This window comes from Brachyhypopomus gauderio, chromosome 9 (assembly GCF_052324685.1).
Source record: "Brachyhypopomus gauderio isolate BG-103 chromosome 9, BGAUD_0.2, whole genome shotgun sequence".
NCBI classification, from domain to species: domain Eukaryota; kingdom Metazoa; phylum Chordata; class Actinopteri; order Gymnotiformes; family Hypopomidae; genus Brachyhypopomus; species Brachyhypopomus gauderio.
Window position 1 is genome coordinate 6,741,030 of NC_135219.1, and position 23,611 is coordinate 6,764,640.

The 23,611-nt window shown below is 41.5% G+C and overlaps 1 protein-coding gene across 1 annotated transcript; it reads left to right on the top strand.

Moving 5' to 3' along the window:
- The first annotated feature begins 1,721 nt into the window (after positions 1–1,721).
- gtf3c2 (general transcription factor IIIC, polypeptide 2, beta) lies at positions 1,722–23,549 on the top strand. Its single transcript, XM_077016715.1, has 19 exons — positions 1,722–2,043; positions 2,650–2,967; positions 3,166–3,478; positions 4,073–4,343; positions 4,748–4,833; positions 4,949–5,026; positions 5,116–5,214; positions 5,410–5,634; positions 6,331–6,442; positions 7,219–7,330; positions 14,015–14,046; positions 14,598–14,727; positions 15,857–16,001; positions 19,373–19,534; positions 19,629–19,716; positions 19,875–19,994; positions 20,638–20,793; positions 22,018–22,125; positions 22,722–23,549. Exons 2-19 carry the CDS (start codon positions 2,703–2,705, stop codon positions 22,938–22,940), a joined length of 2,721 nt encoding a protein of 906 aa, XP_076872830.1. The 5' UTR covers positions 1,722–2,043; positions 2,650–2,702; the 3' UTR covers positions 22,941–23,549.
- The last annotated feature ends 62 nt before the right edge of the window (positions 23,550–23,611 follow it).

Sequence of the window (23,611 nt, forward strand, 5' to 3'; positions counted from 1 at the left end):
TTGTAAGGTCAAATTACATTCTCTGACAGATTTATTCTGAAATGCATTTTGACTTGTCCTCTCATGACGGTTTCTGTTCTTCCTCGTTCCCATGGGGAATACCAGCAGCTTGTCCTCCTTTCACCAGCGTATTATGCCAAAGGGATATCTGATGACTGTTAGAGTGAAGGTTTTGATAGTCTGGGTCTTGTTCTTCCCATTCAGCTGACATCTGAGGACTTGTCTCAATTTGTCTCAATTGTTCAGGACAGTGAATGAGCTTTCTTGCAGTTGATCTTGGCAGTTCATAGGTTGGATTGTCTGGTCTTATAGTTTTGAGCATGGGCGTGGTAGTGGGGGGAAAAGTGGACCTGACTACCCAGGGCCAGAGTAGGGAGAGGGGCCCATTTTGCTCATGTGCCTCTTTTACTGGCATTTATAGGGGCCCACTGATATTGAGTGTACAGGGCCCAGAATTTGCTGTTAGGCCACTGGTCTTGAGTGACTGTTTTAACTACCAGAAGTTGGTACTTGGCTCCTCTGATGATCTTGCCAATGTCTTTCTGGGCCTCACTCATGTACTGAGACATGTGCCTTAGCCATAATGATGCCTAACAGGAGCTTCCATATTGAGCAGAGGCAGGTTAGTTGGCTGGAACTGCCTTTTTCTCAGGGTCGTTCAGGATGAGGACTGTCCAGCCTTCAGTAAAACATTCAAGGTGGGTGCCATCCATTAGCAACTAGATCATTTATGCTGCCAGGTGCTCATGGAATGAAGTTAGCTTCTTCAGCCACTAGACGAGGACCATGTCAGTGCCTGGAGCTGTCCAGCTCTTCATACTCGAGACCCTTTCTTGGACATCTGCTAGCATGATGTTTATTGCATCCTATTGCTGTGATCTCCTCTCAGGTTCAATAACTGCTGGACAATGTTGTGTGATGCCTCCTTCTCCCTCATGCCTCTCCGGTATTGGTCAGCCTCCCACTTGGTGGGTCTGTTCTCATGCTGTTCTCACCCTGCTACCAAAAGTACATTTTAGAGGGATCATGGAAGAACACCCTAAATACTCTTGGCTTCTACTTCCATTATGTACCTTTTCAGGGTGACAGACAGAGCTGATAATCTTCAAGGCCTCAGCCTGTTGTACATTTCAGGTACCTTCATTATGCCTTTCTGCCGCTCTGATATCTGGCTAACTTCTCTTCATGTTGCCCTTGACTTGGCCTTCAACCTCCTACTCTACTACTGTAGCTAAGTAACCCAAGTATCACTGTATCACAGACCAGATTAAGCCAAGCTTATTTTCTTCATTTTAAAAAATCCTCAAAATTCCATGCACAGCTTGATGTTAATCAGGTCAGTATTTGCTACTGATATGGTTTGGCCTTCATTATATAAAACTTGTATGTTACATATTACATATGTTTTATGTGCATATGTGTCTAGTTACTGGAAATTATATGGAATTAAAAATGAGGCTCCATGCTGTTTCAGCCGATTTTGTGCACGTCCGATACATAAAGTCCCGAGCGATGTAGTATGCAGATCATCTTACTTGGGAACAAACTCTCATTTATCAAATATATTATACTAACTCATTTAAATGTTACAAATATATTAGTGAAATTCATGGGCAGAATTCAAACTAAGTTTTTGGCCGCATCTCCCTCTCCCCTGGGTTTAGGGATAGCCATGTAGACTCAATGTTTCAGGACGTGTTTGAACCTTGGTGAAGTGGGGGGCAGTAGCGAGCCAGGTCATTCCTCATGATTAAAACATGGCGGACAAGAGAAGCTGACATATCGTAATTACCAGTATTATGCTCTTCAGTGTTTTAACATTAACAAGACGTAAGATATTTTTCAGCTTCCCGCGACTGTGTATTCAAAGACGGGTCGAGACTGGTTTGTTTTCTTCCTGATGTTCACTCGCACCGACCGCGATGCGGATTCGATCCGCGGCGGCGCGGCTGCCGAGCGGCGCTGACCTGCGGGAGCGTGGACCAACTCGCTGAGCCACCCGCAAAACGCGCAGCGCGGCCGGAAAAACCGCTCATGTATCCTGTGAGTACCGAACACCACTAGCGACGTGATAAAGTACAGTTACCGTCCGCGTAACCTGCCATATACCCGACGAAAAATAAAACGTGATAAAAACGGGGCCAGCTAACGTGAGAGCTAGCTGAGTGTCTAGCTAACGTGCGCTAGCGTTCATCTTTGTAAAATAAAAGTCCCAACATGAGGCAAATCACTTTACCGATTACCCAAGACTTAAATGCAGTTAGCCGGTTAGCTACATTGCTAGCTATACTGTATAAATACTTTTTTTTTCTACAGAATATTTTTGTTTCGTCGTACTATTAGAATTCTGTTGAGTTCGCTTGGATGGCTAAAGTTAGCTAGCTTGCTAACTATACAGTACAAGAACATAGCTAGCTGACTAGCTAGCCGACTCAAATGTTCCGCCGGCTAACGTTAGCTGTGTTAACTACATAACTTGCTAATTAGCTATGCTGTCATGATGTGTGTACTACGACCAGCTTCTGCTGGTCCTCACGTATGTATTGTCACAAAAAATGTTACTGTGTCCACGTTTTCTAATAATCAGTATCAGTCATTCATCAGTCATTTAACTATTAAATGCTAACCGTTTCCAAACTTTTCTTTTAGGTATTTGTGTGCTGCACTAACAGCTTTGCTGTGAAACTGAGGCTCAAGTGTTGATGGCAGGCACTGCCCCAGAAGTGGGCAGGCAAATGGGAGAGTTAATGGGTTTTCCCTGCGAAAACGACACAGAGGACCAAACTGATCAGATCAACCATATGGACAGTGCGTGTGACTTGAATGGAGATCAGTTGGGTGTCCATGTGTCACAAGATGGAGAATCAGAACCTCAGGCATCGAATTGTAATCTGTCTGAAAAGAGCATGAGATCAGACTCAGATATAATCAAATCATCACTTGAAGCAAGCCAAGAAATGTCTGAAGGCAAGTTTGTGTGTGTTGGTGCAAGCATACCTGTGCATGCGTGTGTACATGGCAGAATGTTATGGGTTGACTGAATGTGATATTCATTCTTGTCACCTATTTATTACTATGCAACTCACAAAGCTTATTCACATAGATTACACATTGATAGTGAGTCATGTAAAAAGTGAGGGTTTCATATTTGTTTCATTTTTGCAGGACAGGCAGCTGACAACTCTCAGCTTCCTTCAGATGATAACCAAGAGGCCTTACCAACAGCTAGCAAAAAGTGCAAAAGGGGACGTCCAAGAAAAAGATTAGCCTACAACCGGAAGGTGTCAAAGAAAATCTCCACTTCTGATGCGGAACAGAAAAAAACGGAACCAAGAAGAAGCAAAGCTCCAGCAAAACTCAAACAAAAATGTGTGACTGACTCACTTTTACAAACGCCTCTACAGCATGATGGTCCTGCCACTCCAGAAACCCCTGAGATGACCCCAGGTGGCCGACCAAAAAGGAGAGCTGCAAAAGTGTATGCTTTTAAAACTTTCCTGTTGTTGATTCTCAAAGAAATCTTGAAAATAGTGAAGTGGAGCTGCTAGCTAGAATTCCCTCAAGTATCATAATCAGAACTGCATTACTTTGCACAAAAATAATGTAAACAATGTAATACGCCAGACTATATAATGAGAGAATAATTGTATTTTTAATGACATAATTCAAGACATGACATAATTGTTCCAAGAGCTGACAGGAGTGAACAATGCAGCATGTAATCATATTCCATCACTGCATTTCTTGTTACATTTCTGATAGCTTATTGCTGTTTAGTGGATTCATGGATTTGAGCTGCTACCTAGAAAGCCCAAAGCCTATAGAACTAGCCACTGGTGAATTAACACTATCAGTGATTAGTTATCACTATCACTGATAAGTTATCACAATGATCACTGTCACTGATTAGTTATCACTATGATTGATAGCCATGGCTGCTGCATCACTGTCATCAAGAAAAAATGCTGCAAATTCACTCTTGTTTGGTCCACATGTTTGACATTCATCTTAATGCTTTAAATTGTACATAAATGTGATTCCTTTTAAAGTTTGAGTCACTGTGTTTCACCAGTGCTCTAGAGTACCTCCAGAAAATCCACCAGGACCTTGATAATGCTGAGAAAGCATCCACAATGAGAGAGGATGCCAGTCCTGTGGAGCTGGCCAGGGCTGCTGGGAGAGGGAGAGGAAGAGGGAGAGGACAGAAAAGAAAATCCCCAGATTGTGATAGCGACTATAACGATGACGCTGACTTTAACCCAGAGGCCCATGCAGAGGTGGAGAGTGAGGAAGACGACTTTGAAGATTATCAAGATTCAAAGCCATGCTTACAACCAAATAAAGTAGGGATGCGCTATATCAGAACCATTGGTATCTGTTGATAATTACTCAGATGTTACAGTGCTCAAATTTACTGGATGATTATCCCAACTGTTTGCACACTTTAAGTGGTCGGTGGCGAGCATGTTTAGAAGTCAATTGCAGGATGCAAGCAAGATGCGTTACAATAAGTACAGCTTGCATTGTCGTGCATTTTTGGTGATGGTATATTTGGCCACATGAAAAGCCACTCGTGAACACCCCCAGGATGATCTGTGATTGAATTATGTCACATGGGCTGGGGGGGGGGGGGGGGGGGGGGTGGAGAGTAGGAAAGGTAATTTACAGAGAAGGCCAAGTGTGGACAGTGAGAAGTTGTATACTTGTAGTGTACTGTGTTTGTGATTAGCCTTATTTTTCTTCACAGAAGACCTATAACAAAGTTGGAAGCAATGGATTTTCTCATACCGCCATGCAACCTGTATGGGCATCTTTTAGAATCACCAAAGAATTGTATGTTTTTTAAATTATTATTCAGAATTAATTAATTAATTAATAATTTGTGGCTTAATATGAAACACTACATTTCTCAGATTTTCATCACCTTGATTTTTCTAAATGCTTTTAGTCGTGATGAGCATTGCTCCCCCTGGGTATTCTCAGAGTGGATGCCCTCAATCACAGACTGGCATCTCCTTTCCATCAGGTATTAATCTGTGGTGATATAATTTTGCCCATTTTATATATTTCCACTGTGTAAACTGACCATTTTAATACATTTATTTCACATATTAGTGAGGCAGAAAAATATTTACCCGAAGAGGAGGAATCAATGGCGTTTATGTTATCCCGTGATGGAATTAAGGATCAGAGAGTTCTACAGAGGGTGAAACGGTAATGAACTGTTAGACTAGCTTTTTTATTTACACAGAGTACAATTAAACATCTCGTTAATGACCTCATTAAGGCTTAGCTGCTGAGCTGAATCAGGTGTGGGGGGTTAGAGTAGGGCAATGCACTGCAGTCATATAACACCTCTTCAATAATGTTCTTCCTCTAAATGTATTTACTGGGTCTCTTGCATCATAGGTTTGAATCCTCGCCACCTCACGCAGAGAGGTGGGACTCCCTTTTCTTTGTCGGTGGACCTGTGTGGGCGATGGAGTGGTGCCCGTGCCCTGATGGAGCTGCAGAGAAACAATATGCTGCCCTGTACTGCAACACGGGCATGGATGACCGCCACAAAGTGAACGCGCTCCACACAGGACGTGCCCTGCTGCAGCTGTGGGATCTGGGTAATTTACAGATGAGTAGGTGAGTGGCCCACAACTGATAGACTGTTCATTACTAACAATGACATTCATGTGTTTGAGTAATACATTTAGTTCATCTTCAAACAATTATTTATTGCTTTTATTGCAAGAGTGTTTTCACCATTTAAAATTGTTCCTAGTATGTCTTAATACATCAATAATAACAGTCTTTCAAATATACAAGAGAGGTGGAAGAGACCAACATTTGGGGAAACTTAAGTGTGGAGCTGCTTTGTTTTGAATATGTGATGTTGTTTGTATGTTTAAATGTCCATCGCTAATGTGCTATAGCCTGTTGAAATAAATTTGCGTTCTGCACACTGCCTTTGACTCGGTGTCTGGCTTCACTCAGCAGTGTGACTTAAGGGACTTTAAAAAGTGTACATACATACATATATATGTGTGTGTGTGTACCTATTTTTTTCTTTAATAGGTCAGTAACAATAACCTGGGAGCTCTTGTGCAAAAATAATAAAAATGTCACTGGATTGAATTACTACATTTGTGTTATGTGATAAATTGTGTAGTTTTAAAGTAGTAGTTAGTTAGACCTATATTCTAAATTGCACAAAAAGCTTTTTAAGATCAAATAGCCTCTTATCTCCTAATCTATTGATGAGTCCAGAATATGTCTGCAAAATCTTGCCATACTATACTTGTGCAGGGTCATCCATTTTAATCAATTTTTATTCCACAGACCGTCGTCTTCTCCACGCTTGGCCTATGCTCTGGCAGAAACGGATGGCTGTATCTGGAATCTAAAGTGGTGTCCCTCTGGAGCATGGGAGCTGCATACTACTAGCAGAAAGGTGAAGGTGTCACCTCAGCCACACTTAAACTGACACACAGACACCCTTCAGTCAAAAGTTGTTATTCAGTTCCATTACAAACATAGTGGACACAGTGAGCTGTACACAGTGAACTTGGGAAACACATTAGGCACATTGAAACTTTACCCAGAAATTCCAACTTTGCTAAATGTAAAGTGCTCAATGTTATTCTGCTCTAATAAACAGATATCTTAGATATTATATTATTTGAAGCTACTATCCTATATTTTGATAAGTTTTGCACACTCTTGGTGTTCTGTCACCTTTGATGCTATGCAGAGCACTTGTACAGTGAAGATCTAACTGAACTGTTTGCTGAGGCTGCATTTAAAAGTGTGTGTGTTGAGAATTAATTTATATATAACACCTTTCCCTCCCAAATTATAATATAATATTTTTGTATTTTGTATAATATAAAATATTTGTAGTATAAACAAATTTAAGCATAATCCTTTAGATTAAAATGCCTTTTTTAAGAACATACATTTAGTCAGGTGTGTCCAAACGTTTGACTGGTAGTGTATATATGATTTGTATGAGGGTTATGAGCTGGATGTAACATGAGGCAGGTGTGTAGAGACTCCTAGATTAACCTTGTAGCAATACTGCAAAATTAATACAGGACATGGCAGGCACCATCATGTCTTGGCTGTTCTTTTACATTTGTCTATTTGTAAATAAAAAATTGTGTAAAAGATTACTTTCTTGCTCGTAGTTTTTAAATGGAATCCTAAAATATGTCTGTTTCCTCACAGACACCACACATGCCTCGATTAGGACTCATTGCCGCAGCTTTTTCTAATGGATCTATTGCCATTTACAGTCTACCACACCCCGAGGCTCTGATGACCCAACACCCAGTGACAGGTTAGTGATTACGAGATAACTTGGAGAATAATACAGCTGTTACAAACTCTTACAGAGGTTTGTGGAAAGATACATGAACTCCTGACAGGCATAATAATCCTCTCTTTGTCACAACACTGATTTCAGCTTGTGATTTGATGTAACATGATGATTGGCTGTTATCCAGTGAAACTCTCTTCTCATTTGCATAGCATCGAGAAACTTTTCTGCGCTGTTCACTTGGTTCACAGCACATTCGCTCTGCTGCCTGTCTCCATAGAAATGAACCTCAATCATAGGAGAGGTGGTGCAACTTAACTGTGCAGTGATAATGCCAGATGATTGCAAGATTTTAACATTCTTTATTCTCCCAGAAGAGGGCACCAAGCCAAAAGAAACGTTCATAAGCCACAGTAATAAAGTGGCCAAAACTAACTGTACTTAGCCAAACACTGCACAGTCAGATTTTAAAAATAATGTGTGAAGATTATGAGCTATTACACAAGACTGCTCATTCTCTTTAGTACTATGAGAATAAAACCTCTTTAAAACATTTAGTGTTGTTTCTCGTGAGAAATGTTAAAATGATAGGACATGGTGGTTTTCAGTTTGATTTTTGGTGTGATATCAAGAGAGGGAGAGACTGTCGGGTCTTTCTGTGTAAGTGAGAAGCTGTGTAAGAATTCTTCTGTTGGAATACTGGAGGTGGAGTATTGATACTGTCAGCCCGGGTAAATAATGGGAGCATGAACGCTCCTGCTCCTTAAGGTTTTATCAGAGTTATGGAGATGGAAGAACGGGCCTTGGATGAGACTTAAAAGTAAGAGAGAGGCTGAACACGTGACTAAGATTTTGCACTGTGGAACAGTTTGACACTCACCTCATCAGTGACCAGTTCGGAGTGTATAACATCAAATTAATTTGCCCAAATAAGTAAGTATCGGTGTCTGGTTTCTGAAAAATGGAGTTTGTACTCAGTATTACATTATGTGCATTAATCTAGGTGTCTCTGGCATAATGGTGAAAGATGCGATTGTGGTGATGAATGGTGTTTGAGTGAGTAAATGTTGATGAGTGTGTAAATACTGAAGAGGAGAGGGCCAGGGAGACACCTCCTGTAACAGTAACAGTGACTTGTGTTTGCCGATGGCAACAAATTATGGTGTGCTACTGAGATAAGACTGGAAAGCGTTTAGTGATATCGTGATCCATCCATCTAACCATACTGAGGGAAACTGGCATTATAGTAGCAGAAATGCAGCACTGTCAACATCACCAGCAAGTAGAAAAGCTTTGTATAATTATACAGGCTTAATGATTCTTGAAGTGTAAATACAAGATGCTTAATAAAGTGGTAGATCTGAATGAGCAGCAGACGATTTCCAGTAGTACACAAACAAAAGCAGAGAGCGAGTACAGAGTGTGTGAGCACAGAGTGTGTGAGCACAGAGTGTGTGAGCACAGAGTGTGTGAGCACAGAGTGTGTGAGTGATCAGCAGCAGGAGAAGGTCCAGGCTTCAGAGAATATACTGCAGACACGTTGGTCATTTGCCTTCGCTGCATTCATTATCATATCAGGTTTTCAAGTACCCATTATCTGCTGTGTGTGTGTGTGTGTGTGTGTATGTATGTATGTGTGTGTGTGTGTGTGTGTGTGTGTGTGTGTGTGTGTGTGTGCTTACAGACAAATGTGTATATACCCCTGGGGACACTCATTCATCACAGTCATTCATTACAAATCTCATTCTAGTTTGTATTCACGTCTTTTGAGGTATTTAATTGCAGGGCCTCTCCTGTGCCACTCAGAAGCTGCCTGACTATACTGTTCAGATCCTTGCTCTTCATACCTATTTATGGTGGGGTTGAAACTGCAATGTCTGATTCCAGTCTTCTTTCTTTCTGTGTCCTGCGAAACCTCAGGCCAACGAACAATATATTCAAAATTTACAGTAATTTAAATTGGAGATGAAATTAAGCAAATTATCATTCTGTTGCTTTCTGTCACATACCACTGCTGTGTGGTTTTATTTGTTTTGCTTTGTTTTTGTTTTTTTTTTGTTTGATTATTCATTAATGAACTACAAACAAAACATTTTAGAATTGTAATTTTGAAAGATTATAGCATAGCATCTTCAGTGCAAGCAAATGAAGCAAAGAAATGCCTTTACATGTGACTTAAATTAGCTGAAAAATAAATGGTAACTGTTAATAACAATAAAATCTCAACACAAGTTTTCTGTATAATACCCAATGAATTTAATTTCCTGTCATGAGTACAAAAATACTTTTTGGCATAAACAGTTGAAAAGGTAAAGAGATAGTAAATATTGCAGTCTGAATGAGTCTGTGTTGTCAAAAACCTATAAACAAATTACTACTGTGCTAAAAATGCATGAATACAAATCAGTTTTATTTCTTTATCGTTTTATTTTCAGAATTAAGATTTGCTAACTTTTAATTGTCTGTCTCTTCCACTGAGATGCAGCAGATTTCTTAGGCTGCATATCAGCTACAAGGCCTAAAAAGGTCACGTTTGAAACACGATAATATCATTTATCACCATAATTCTGGAGACTATGATGATTCCTCTAAATTTACACTATGGTCCAAGCCTAGTCTGAGTTTTATATTCAATTTTAGATATTGATTATATTCCACGTTATTGCTCAGTATGCCTGACTTATCACACATTTTAATCCTGATATGGGGCTGCAGCGTTCACTCCTGACCATTGCTTGGAAGCCAATGTTTTAGTTTATGGTTGCTGGCTATGGTAGTTCATGGGGGGGCTGTAAAGACTTCCATGACATTTATGGATGAGACTGCCCCATAACCCTCACTAAAATCCAATTGGACTTCTTTGTGTGTGGGTGCTCTATTTTCTGATTGTACTCCTCTTACAAACCATTTTACTCACTGTAGTACATACCATCATAGGTTAACATATGTGTATTAATCAAGCGATTTCCTATACTGTTCATCATATCCTGAACTGTCCTAGGTGCAGTCAGACTAAGAACCCAGTGCTCTCTGCTAAACCTTATATTGTGCACTTGGTTTTCCAAATACACGGTGTAAACATGTGTCTGCAGCAGGTAATTTCTTTACTCCACCCTGACATAAACACTGACACTTGTCGTGGAAACTTCCTGAAATAGACGAGGACTCAGACGTGGTTAAAAGAGTAATTGATTAAAAAGTATAAAAGCATGAGGGTCTCGTCTAGAACAAGAACTCTGAGGAGAGAGAGCAGTCCCATCTGCTTTATACCACGCCCAGGCGGAGTTATCACATGTTTACAGTACATTTGGGCACACTGAGAAACTGAGGGGGGAGAATGCACAGTAGACAGTTTTCATCTCGCGTGTATTCCTCCTAATATGTAGCTTTCCTGTTTTTAGCGGAAACAGCCGATGGGTCAGCAGAGGAATGACAGGCAGATAACATAGTGCTTTCTGTCTCTGCACATTCCTCTGATGCAGGTTACAATATACACACACATACACAAGTACATAATTACATAATGAATCACACTATTTATGGTCCTTCTGCTAATCAGAAGGACATGTAGTAAATCATAATGTTCTTTTGTAATCTTAAATGACATAAGCAAAATTGTGTCATTTCTCTTACACACTTTTAAACCTTTAATACCACTGAGATCCACTATCAGTCCTCCATATCTTGGACACCCACTTGCTTCTTTTTCACATTAAGGGCCCCAGACGAAGACAGCGTCTTTACTTCTGAAAGATGGTTAAGTGTGACATCCACAGAGTTGTAACTGCACTTATTGAGTGGGCCCCATTGTCTGTACTGTGGATCCATGCGTGATTCAGTGGGTGATCTCTCTCTCTCTCTCTCTCTTTCTCTCTCTCTCTCGTGGGTGTACTGCTCCTGCAGATAAGGCCAGGACGGCACACACTCATTAACAGAACAGTCTCCATCATTCAGTGCCTTCAGCCTCTCTTTCTTCTTTTCTCCCCCTCATCTCCGTTCCTGTGTTTCTAATGCATTGGTCCTACAGGAAGCCTTAAAACATCTAATTACTGTTCCTTAAGACCGGAAGAGGACTGCCCAAATGGGCCCAGTGCTCTTTTTAAAAGGCTGAATCAGTTGAATTCACAGTGTGGGTGGAAAGTTGTTGTTGAATTCATTTGTAAATGTGATTTGTAAAATCAGATAGCAATGGAGATGAGTTAATTGAGTTAATTAAATAAGCCCAAGACTTCTTATCTGGTTAAAATGTTTTAACTAATTATCTTATGAGATGTCTCCAGTGTGTGTGGCATAGAGCAGATGGCGCTATGGGGCAGATGTTGGTGCATGTCCAAAATCTGTCTAGTTCACTCTGCCTAGTTGCTAAAGAACACAAGTGCACTTTTTTGCCTTGTAAGAGAAAAATGTGGTCTGCCCTCAAATGCCTTTCTCTTCCTGACTTTAATTGCTGGTCTTTAAAACCTTTCTGTTGTTACTGCAAAACCGCCTCCCACAGTTCACCAAACATCGATGTCCATGATTACAAACACTGTTTTCCTGTCGATCGGCCCCATGCGTGAGTGAGCCTGCATGTCTAAAGCTTCTCAAGCTTTAGAAAGGTCTCTCTCTCTCTCTCTCTCTCTCTCTCTCTCTCTCTCTCTCTCTCTCTCTTTCTCTTTCTTTCTTTCTTTCTTTCTTTCTTTCTTTCCTCTCTCTCGTCTCGTTCAGTCATTTTCTGCCTAAAGAACTCTCCCCGAAAGATGCAACCCTACCTCAAAGAATATTACCGCAAAGCATATTACCACAAGCCCAGTTTACAACAAAGCCTATTACTTCCCTCACTGCAAGTCTGACACACCTGAGTGCCCTTCTGCATTGAAAACCTTTCTTTGTGATTATAATGTGTTAGGTGTACTTTTAGTGTGTGTGTGTGTGTGTGTGTGTGTGTGTGTGTGTGTGTGTGTGTCACCTAAAGGTTGAAGGAAATGATGCTGGATGTAATTTACGACCGTGCGTTTCAAAATAAAGTCCGAGACAAAGTCAAAAGCTGAACGCCATCACAAAATTCAGCATAAGCTCTAGTTTAGTTAACTTTAGCAAATAGGTTCATTGCCAGGTTACGAAAGTAAAATAGCACACATGCATTCACTCTCTCTATGCTTGTTATGACACTAATACTGAGAAAGATCATTTTCTATAACCTGTAAAAAGGAGGCAAGTGAGAAGTGAACTCCTTCCCTCTCTCAGTGGAGATTATTTACTGTCATGTTTTCCATCAGACAAGGATCTATAATTGAAATGACAAAGAAGATGCATCGCTACGCAGTTGTTAGTGTTTGAAGCCATGAATTTCCGTCTCAGAACTGACACCCGCTTCCCTAGGGGTGTCAATGGGGAAAGGCTTACTCAGCCAGGGGAAGAGCGTCCCACGCTGGTGAGGTGCACAATGCCACACGTTATCGACCTGATCGACCTTTCACCGTGCTGTATGACTCTGACCTCAAGTTCTGTTTATCACATATTTACAAATACGCACACACGCACACAAACACACACTCCCTCGTGCGTTCTCAGGCACAGTCTGCTGTTTAGCGTCCCATTTTCTGTTTTCAATGGCTTATTGTAGTGAGAGAACGAGCACAGGCTAATTAATCAAGTCTTGTAGAGAAGTTCATTCAAGCACACCACCCGATAGAAGCTGTTGCGTATTGAACGGCGTGTTATCAGCTGCTTAGCAGGACAATATGTTAAGCACTTTACTATCTACTCCTCAGTGTGTTCCTTGGTGATTTTGGATCCACCTAAAAAAATATTTTTACAGTTGGGTGAATGTTTATCTCTATTGACTTCATACCCACATTTGGGTTGCGTTCCGTTGCTTAGTCTGCAATAAAAACAAATATACCATCATTCTCCATTTATTATAAATGGTTCAAAGGATGTTGTGGGTAAGGTGGCATATTTACAAATCTGGTTTTTAAAGGGTACTGGGATCAGTAGAGCACAGAGACGTTCAGTGATGAATTAAAGAAGACTTTCACCCAGAATGTATGTGTGGCTAACACTGAAAGGTAGTGGAGACCATCTTACCCTACTGCCTTTTCTTGATCATAACCAACAGTAGCATTTCTGGATTCATTATAAGAGTAATACTTAAATGTCATATTTCTTTAAATCATTATATTTAATCATTTTAATGTGTTTGGCACAACTGATCTCTGAGCTGTTTACGGGTTTGTGAAGTTTGGTGAAATGGTGGTGGTTTTTTGAGAGAACCAGTGCTGTGTTTTCCTACCATTTAATAAAGGCGCACAGCGATCTCCTGGCAGCTCCCACAACTATACCAGTGCTCAGTGCTCATTTGGAGGTGCTGCCCAGCGCCGTCGCTGGTTTGTAGTTCACACTTGTGCCACAGGGATGATTGTTCACGACTTGTTCTGGCTGGAGCATCTTCACGCTGCCTCGGTTTCCACGCACTAGTATCTTCTAGGCTCCCTGCAGTTTGAATCGTGGCTAGGTTTTGTGTGATTACATGGTATGAGGGTGTTAACTGGAGTCTGATTGTTTGTGCATGGCATTTGTTGTTATCAACTTGATTGGGGCCTTATTCTCACCCTCTTGCTTTAATTGTCTTTCAAGATGAATGGGTACTCATGTATTGAAATATAATCTTCTTATCAAGAACTGTGCAGAGTTGATAAACACTATTGATGTGTTCCCCAATAGGCAAAGCCAGCCAAGCACCGCTGATATACCGGGTAAGTCAATAACCCTTCTACCAGAGAGAATTTTATCTTCACATCTGAAATGCCGGCATTTGCTTTACTTTGTAGTATTTCATCTTTATGCCCTTGAATGCGTTTATAATTATGCACAATTCACTCTTGTAAAAAGCAATGCAACATGGGGATCTTTCCAGATCTATTCTGTAGAATTCTGCCTCTGTATGTTTAATTTAATCTTAAATATAAGACCACCATAGTCAAAACAGTGGTTTTGTCAACATTTGTTGATCATTAGATTATATGCAAAAACAACTTGGTGACAGTGATCATGCATTCTTCATAAAACGCATACCTTATGTATTGATATATCAGGGAGTTGCAAGGCAATTGTATAGTTTTGTGTAAATTTGTCAAATTGACAAAAACAAATCACTTTGACATTTTGGTTGGAAATACCAAAGCAGATGTTTGTTATTAGGTAGCAGTAAGCATAAACAAACTCCAACTTTAAGTGTAGATGTGAAAGTGAGTATGGAATGATGTGGAGACACCAGTTCCTTCAGCATCTCGGCCTCTCTGCACAGGTGAAGCGTATCATGACTCTGAAGGTGGGCTCCAGTCAGGCTGACCACCATGGCAGGTGCGGCCAGAGCTTCGCCCTCGACTGGCTCCCTGTCAAGCCACACAATGTCCTGGCAGCTGGCTTCTATGACGGTGATTGTTTTCCTTGTGGATTTCCCAATTTAGGTGTTTAACATGGGGGCTGTAAAATGTTTTAACAGGCAATGGACAGTCCATACAGCTTCATGAATTATAGCCATTAAAAAAGTCATAACAGTTTTGAAGGTTTCACTTCCACCAGTGTTTTTTACTGCAATAAAAAACATTATATCTTGCCTGAGTACACTTCAATTACCAAGATGTGTGTGCCAAAAGTATTCACTCACTCATCCAAATTATTGGAATCAGGTGTTGCAATTGCTTCCATGGCCTCATGTGTATACAATTCAGCACCTAAGCATGCAAACATTTGTGAAAGAATGGGTCGCTCTCAGGAGCTCAGTGAATTCCACTGTTGAACTGTGATAGGATGCCACCTGTGCAACAAATCCAGTCGTGAAATGTTCTCACTCCTAAATATTCCACAGTCAACTGTCAGCTGTATTATAAGAAAATGGAAGAGTTTGGGAATGACAGCAACTCCACCACGAAGTGGTAGGCCACGTAAAGCGATGGAGCGGGTCAACGGATGCTGAAGTGCATAGTGTGAAGAGGTCGCCAACTTTCTGCAGAGTCAATCACTACAGACATCCAAACTTCATGTGGCCTTCAGATTAGCTCAAGAACAGTGTGCAGAGAGCTTCATGGAATGGGTTTCCATGGTCGTGCATCTGCATCCAAGCCATACATCACCAAGTGCAATGCAAAGCGTCGTGCATTGTGCCAAGTGTAAAGTTAGGGGTTGTTTTTCAGGAGCTGTGCTTGGCCCCTTAGTTCCAGTGAAACTAACTCTAAATGTTTCAGCATACCAAAACATTTTGAACAATTCTATGATCCCAACTGTGTGGGAACAGTTTGAAGCTGGCTCCTTCCTCTTCCAACATGACTATGCACCAGTGCACAAATTAAGGTCCATAAACACATGGATGGCAGAGTCTGGTGTGGATGAACTTGACTGGCCTGCACAGAGTCCTGACCTCAACCCGATAGAACACCTTTGGGATGAATTAGAGCGGAGACTGAGAGCCAGGCCTTCTCGTCCAACATCAGTATCTGACCTCACAAATGCGCTTCTGATTTGTATCTGATCTGATTTGTATATTCTGTATATTCATCTTTCCAGGTATGGTGGCTTTGTGGGATCTGGGCACCAAGTCGCCCTTACAGAGAGTCAGGGCTCCAGACAGATCCATCTGTCTCTATCCATACCACTGTTTCCCTGCTCATGACAACAACATTCGCAGCCTCAGCTGGTGCAAAGCATCAAGGTTTGAGTTTGATTGTTTTACGTGCGCTCCTGGAACGCCTTGTAGTGTTAAGTTAGGCTTAGTATTGGTCTGTTTTACTGATCAAGACACCATAAATGTTTAGTAACCTTGGTAAATTGGTAGGAATACATTTTCATAGCTGAAGTATTTTTAAAAACTATTAACTCATGATGATGTGATGCCATTCTAAATAAGGGCATTACACTATTTTTGTGTTTAAACACCAGCCCCCTTTATTAAGTATTCATTATCAACCCAATAGTGTTAATCAGATTGTCTCTTCAAAGTTGTTGACTTTGGTCAAACTCTCGTCTCTATGTGACTCTGACAAACTCACATAGAGAAGAAGTGACCAGAGCTGATAGGATGACAGAACACCAGATATATTATATTCATTATGGTCAGTACTGGAGGGCTACAAGGTTTTCACATGTTAACTGGTCATCTTAATTTCATTTACCATTTCCAGTCATTTATTGTGTATGAATCTCTCACATTAGTTAGTGATGGTGTTCAATGTGCACCCATTGCATTCTTCCTAAAAGGAATTACATCTCGGTGCATCACATTATCATTCAGTTCACGCAGTCATGTTCCATCATCAGCTCATTCTATAGCAGAGCGTGTCTTTAGATGGCTGTGACCTTACTCTGGAGAGAGAGTATCTCTCAGACCTTCTAACTCCACTCAGCAGAGCAAGAAAGGCTCATTTGGAAAATGACATCCCAGCCGCTGCAGGGAACACTGGCACTCTCTCATGCATGGCACCCTATTGGGTCTCTTGTGCCAATGTCACTAGAATCTTAGTTCTTGTCTGGAATGCTAACGGACTTTCTCTTGGTATCTGTAAAGACCTATGGACATATCTACATGCACGTATGAATACACATGCATGCACACACACACACACAGACGCATACATACATATATAAAGATTGTGTTTGTCAGGCTGTGGGATGAGGATGAAGATGTCAAGGGTGCAATGGGGGTAAAATGGTAGGTGGGGAAGGAGTCGAGCAGCCTTTCCCCTTGATACCCTCCTAGCCCACAGATGCACCTAAAAGAACAGAGAGGGCTTTGCTGTGACCCCCAGGACCACCCACACCTGTCGCTGCACTCAGCAGCACGCAGCTGTAACCACAGCATCTCTGCCGTGAAGTCAGGTTAAGATGCCAGCAGCCACAGTCCTGTCTGATCCGTCATTGTGCATGACCACAAGAAGCCTTGTAGCCAAAGAAACCACAGTCAAAAAGGAGTACTGATACATGGCTGTATGACTGAGAAAACAGTCTGTATGCTTGTTCATAGCTATGATACTCATTCATTTAGAGTGATGAGATTGATGTCATTAATTGTGAATGTAAAAATATAGCTACCATAAAGTCAAAGTCAAATTTATTTATGTAGCGCTTTTTACAACACAAAGCAGCTTTACAAGCACACAGGTCCAGATCCCTAATGAGCAAGCTAGGGCAACAATGGCAAGGAAAAACTCCCTATGATGGCAGGGATTAAGAAGAAACCTTGGGAGGACCAAGACTAAAAAGGGAACCCATCCTGCATTGGGAGGCCCACTAGCAGAAGTCCATATTTATAGTTCTATAGCTATAGTTCTATAAAGTAATCTCTCTCCTAAGACATACTTGTTAAATCTTTAGTTTTTGAAAAGAATTATTTGGACTTCACTTCTGTGTGTTTTATGACTGAAATTGTTAAGGGTTTGCATATTTTGTTATGTCAGGAAATCATACTATTAAGAATATCTATCTAGTACTGGGTAGAATCCCCTTTTGCATTTGGAACAGCTTGAATTCATCACAGCAAGTTAGAAACATGTCTTCTGATTCTGATTCTCAGAAACATGTCTTAGTTGTCTTGGTCCATGTTGTGTTAATACGATCTGTGACACTTTTAGCTGAACGTTCATGATTTGAACCCCAGGTTCCGGTCTTACTTGGCCTTTGCCAGCCTTGTCCTGTTAATATGATCAGATGACTAGTGACCCTTAACCCTGCTGGACTTTTCTTTTTGCGAAAGGGGGCACAGTCATCACATATGGTCACATTATCAGCATAAACACAGTATATATAAAGTTATGCCTTGGATAATGTGTATTTGGCCGTAAAGGCACCTACTGTGTGCTAAGAAAATTGGACACATGACACCACCTTCATCTTGTACAATTCCACCTATGCTTTCATGCTCTTTATGTAAAATGTCGCATTCAATTCAAGATCCCTCCCTGCGGTCTGCATGTATACACACTTAAGTACTACCAGTACGTTTTCTCTAATGACCTTGACCTCTAGGTTTGTGAATAGTGTGTATTCAGAGCTGACTGCCCCTCCACTGCCCTCCTCCCAGTCTTGTATTTATGGGATGCGTTCTGCGGCCACCGGGCCGTAGAGAGTGCATGTCTAATGAACTCATCGGTCACAGCGCTAGTAAAGGGAAACCTCAGCTTCCACAGCTGTGAATCTGAGGGGTAACAGAGCGGAGAAAACTAATTAAGAGAGCCGGCCATTATGGTTATGTCCCTCCGAGTTGTAGAGCTTTGTTGTATACATGCAGACATAAAATCAAACCCGATGGCCACAGCAGGCAAGGAGCACAAGACTAACTTAGCTCAAATTTAAATCTCAACCGTAGGGATTGTTTACCATCCTAATGGAATTTGGCACACTACTATATTGTGTTTTAGTGATAGAACACCATGTATTGACTGGATGGTTCAGGGTACAGAAGCACACTCTGGCCCCAAGCGTGGGAGTAGTATACATGTGTATCAGCAGACATGATCTGAAACACTTCTTTTGTCTGAAAACCTTCTTTTTTTGTTTATATGCACCACATTCTGGTTCACATTTTGATTGGTTATGAAGGTTCATGTCATAGCAATGATGAGTTACTGAACAGTCCTCAGGAAGATAACTTGCTTGAATCAACGCTACTGGCTCTTAGCAACTTGTCTCAAAATGATGACAAAAAATATTGAAAGTATTGAACGTGTAATCAGTGGAACAGAATTTTATGGAAACAGGATTAAATGCATTTCTTTTCATATCTCTTAAATGCTGCTTACAATTACATGCAGCTTGCATTTTATAATTTTTTATTCATCTCATTAATTTTGACACTTAAAATCTTTTTCATTTAACTTCTTTGAGGCAGTCATTTCTTGTTCATTGTTTTCACATTATAGAAAAGCAACAGTATGTATAACAAACTACTTACAGTTACTGCAGTATGTATTTATTTAGTTATTATTTAGAAAGAGGTCAAAGTATAATACAAGGTAATGCTTCCACTGAGTAGCTGCAGCATTAGTTAACTATAGAACTTGTTTCTGCCTGTTTTATTTTCCTCGGTAGTGAGCTGCTGGTGACTGTAGGGGATGATCGCAAAGTGAATTTCTGGGACCTGTCGAAGACCCACACCCCCCTGAAGGCAATGAAGCGCTTCCTGCCCACAGAGGTGTCCTGGCCCCTCCTATGGTCAGGTGTTTTTCTAGCCCAGGAGTGCTGCTATACCTCGTAGGTATTCTCCACCCTTTAACTTTTGGGGCAGCAAATGGCCTGTTGTGTTTTGGTATGATCTGGAGAGTAAGCCAGTGTGTCCTTCTTGTAGGCTTGGACAACAAGGACTTCATTATCTCGACTCAGGTTACTTTGGTCAAAAGCCTTTCTTTGTATGTACAAGGAAAGCTACTGTATGGGTAAGATAAGCTTTATGCTCTGTACTTCGCTGAATACAGTGCCTTGCAAACATCTTGATTTATGTTGATCATACTGGGTGGCACTGGGTAGATGCAACATGAGATGTACACAAATGTGAGTTCCATGGTTACAACTTCAACATTTCTCTCATTCTTAGAGCTTGTCTGTATCTGACTGGTTGAACTCCAGTGTAATTGGGGACAATATAGGAGATCTCGTTTGCTCGCTGCTGTGTGACCCAAACCGCAACTATGGTAACGCCAAGAGACATCGATTTGTAAGTTCTTGTCACAACTTGTTTCTATTGAACTGGTTTTGATCTCCTGGTACTTTGCCACATGCTTTATCAGAGCGTGAAATGCCAAATGAGCTTTGAGCTTTTCTTGAAGTGTTTGTGTAAGGGCAGAAGTCATTTTCAGAATGGAAGTGAAAAGTAGCAGAGGTCCTTCTCTTATCTCCTGACGTTCTGGTTTATGTACTTACACTAACCATTTTTTATAATGAAAGCTACAGTAGATTGCTTATAGAACAGGTTTGTTCGGTTCTGTGTGATTAATTAAGGGCTAAACCCTTTTTCAGGACTCCTGCATGACTACTATGGTGACAGATAATTGACAACTATTGTTATATAGTGCTATATAAATACATTTTGATTTGATTTGATTTATGATGACAGGTAATGGATTTCAAGAGTAACCATAACATGAACAAAATAAAGTGCTAATGCAGTAATGCATTACAGTATTTATATGACTCATGGCCAAGAGTTAAAAACTAAAGAAAAGTCTAGAACATCGCAAAGTATATACCACACATGGCAGTCAATCTTTCCCATACCATGACTTTGGTTGCCTTTACTGCTCAGTAAAGCAGATAGATGTGAGTTGGTAAAGCAGCCTTGTGTTGTGTTGCCGTTGCAGCCGGTGTACAGCACGGAGATGGTCCCGTTTGAGCGCGCTCAGGGACAGGGGCTGGCTGGGGGGCAGACGGACCAGCCAACTGGACCCCAGCTAGAGCCCCAGAGCTACAGAGGGGCTGTGAGAAAATACTACCTCCATTTCAACGACATGGACCTTGTGAGTGGCTGCTCGGTCTGCACACTGGTTTGAACTCCTGATCTCCTGGACCTCTCTCTGAGCGCTTTAAATTTAGTAGAGCTTGAAATGCCGTTTGAGCTTTGAGATGTTAGCTTCTAACTGAAGTGTTTGTGTAAGAGTGGGGTACGCTTTCGTGTGTTTGTCAAGCCTCAAACACACACTGTGAGCTGCAGTTCACATTCTGTTTTACTGTGTGTGTGTGTGTGTGTGTGTGTGTGTGTGTGTGTGTGTGTGTGTGTGTGTGTGTGTGTGTGTGTGTGTGTGTGTGTGTGTGTGTGTGTGTGTGTGTGTGTGTGTGTGTGTGTGTGAGTTATGGTGTGAAACCGATTCATAAGGCCAGCTTTATTTCTGCTTTGTGTTCCCTGCTGTTCACTGGTGCATATCCCATTACAATCTCAGAACAGGCTAAGAAAAGGGCTTTTGTTTGCGAGATCTTGTTCAAACACACCTGGATGACCAGTGGACCAAGGTGTTCACAGAAGCCCACAATGTACATTGTGCCTGTTACCAGCATGGCTCTCTCTTTCTCCCCCGGCCCCTCCCTTTCTCCTCTCCTTACCTTCCTCACACCGTGTAACAGTCCTCTTGCTCTGTCTCCAGACCTATGTGCGAACTGCACGCAGCATTAATTTAAGAATGCCCCTCACACGGGTGCCCCTCCCCCCCTGTAGCCGAGCCCCATCTGTTGTGTCCTGTCATACGCATCGCCCCCCACCCTCGACTGTGCCTGCATGGCCCACTGCACATGTCCATTACTTAAACACACGCTCACACGTGCGTGCACACACTGCCGAGCACACACACACACTTCCACAGAGCCACTGACATTAGTAGACTGCCAGGGCTGTTTGATTTGAGCTAATTGATTTCTCCTTGGTCAGTCCCTAACGAACAGATCTTGTTCTTTTCTGTCTCTTTCTCTCCCTCTCTCATAAACACACATACAGACACACACACAAACATGACTTCAGTTAACTAAAGAGTTCTCAAAGTGACCGGTTCAGCTCCACACACCCCATGTACAATAAAATTACCTGAAAAGCAATCCATTGTGAATGTGATCCAAACTGTACAATGTTAGACAGAACTTTCAATCAGTGAAATCTAGAATGTTTTTAAAGCGTTCTCCATGCCGTGTGGTCTGCTGTGTTTATGATTCCAAATGCATATGCAGTGACACATACTCATCTCTTTCCCACACAGAGGTCTTTTTCAAAGTACCAGGATAAGCCCATAGTGAAGAAGCTACATGCCTCTGAGACCAAAGGCATCCTGTTTGTGGATCAGGTGCCACTCAATGCTCTCTACAAGGTAGGCACATCGGGGGGGATTTCGCCTCATTCAGCCACGGTTCAGGCCTGTGTTGTCTGAACATGTAGGTGCTTTTAAAGGTGCAATAAGTAATATTCCTTAAACTTACCGAAAAAAAAAAAATTTCCAATCAAGTGTTAATTATGAAGAAACTTGGGATATGGAGGATCCGAGGATACTTTTGACCTTATTCTGATTGTCATTTATCCTGAATTTATATACAAAGAGTGCCCTAAAAATGGACTCAATAAAATGTAATATGCCGCTGTAAAATGCCGCTGACCTGTGGGACTAATGGGATTTCAGACAACTGTTCAAAAACATGTTTGTTGAATGAAGTGGACGTCTATTTTCCAGTCTGTAATTCAGGACCATTGATTCAATAAACATTAATCTGTGTGAATGGGAGTAATAGCGTCTGCCACTTCCAGACAGCTTGTGAATCTCCCAACGTAATACAAAAACTCTAAAATCAGTTCAGGAAAGCAGGCAGTGTTAAACAGAGTTTGCATTGTTACTGTGCAGTGTGAAGTCAGCTGGGAAGTCAGTGTTGTGTGTGTCTATCCCCCCCCCCCCCCCCCCCCCCCATGCCACAGGTGCGCTTCAATCCCAACATGGTGGCGCATGGCTGGGTGCTGTCGGCCGGCCAGTCGGGCCTGGTGCGTGTGCACTGTGTGCGGGGCCTGAGTGGAGCCGTCATGCATAAACTCGTCCAGGAGAGCCAGGCCCACTTCAGCGCCATGTTCCACTCTCAGGAAACCAGTGAGGACACCGAGGCTGTGCGGCACTGCACCGCCGACACGGTGCAGGTGTGATGGCGCTCACGCCACACCTTACACCCTCAGAATGCAGAGGTCCACACGAGTGGTGAGGCATACCCGCCCACCACATCCTCCATTATCTCTCTTCCGTGTTAGTGCCCATCTGTTTTTTAAATTAATGTCCTAACTTATTTCGAGAACTGTAAAAATCATGATATTTTGATAAGGCTGAGGCAGATTTTAATACTTTGTATATGTTGATTTTATTGGTGTCTGTATTGTACAGGTGTACAGAGAATGAGTGTCATTGAATGAAGGGAACTTTGCAACTGCTTTATTTTCTAAATCCATAACTTTGTAAATTTTGCTGTGTTGCTTCACATTTGGGCAGTCTTTCTTTATAATGAAGTCTCGTTTTTTATTTTAGTTTTTTTATTTTGTCATTGTTCAAGGTAATAATTGACTGTGATCAGGAGTGTAACATTTTCAGTGTTTTTGCACACACCCACCCAAGCTAGATCTTCCCTGTAAGCATTTTAATAATTCAGCCCATTTTGACTTAATAAATAAATGCACAGAAATATTGACACAAGCGTTCTTCTTTCTCCAAGTCCAAATCATTTATCTTAATGATGGACACAGACTTTTATCAAGGGGTTTATATAGTATATCACAAATAACTATGAGTGTCAGGTGATGCACCTGGACGTTTGCCTCGTTTTTCG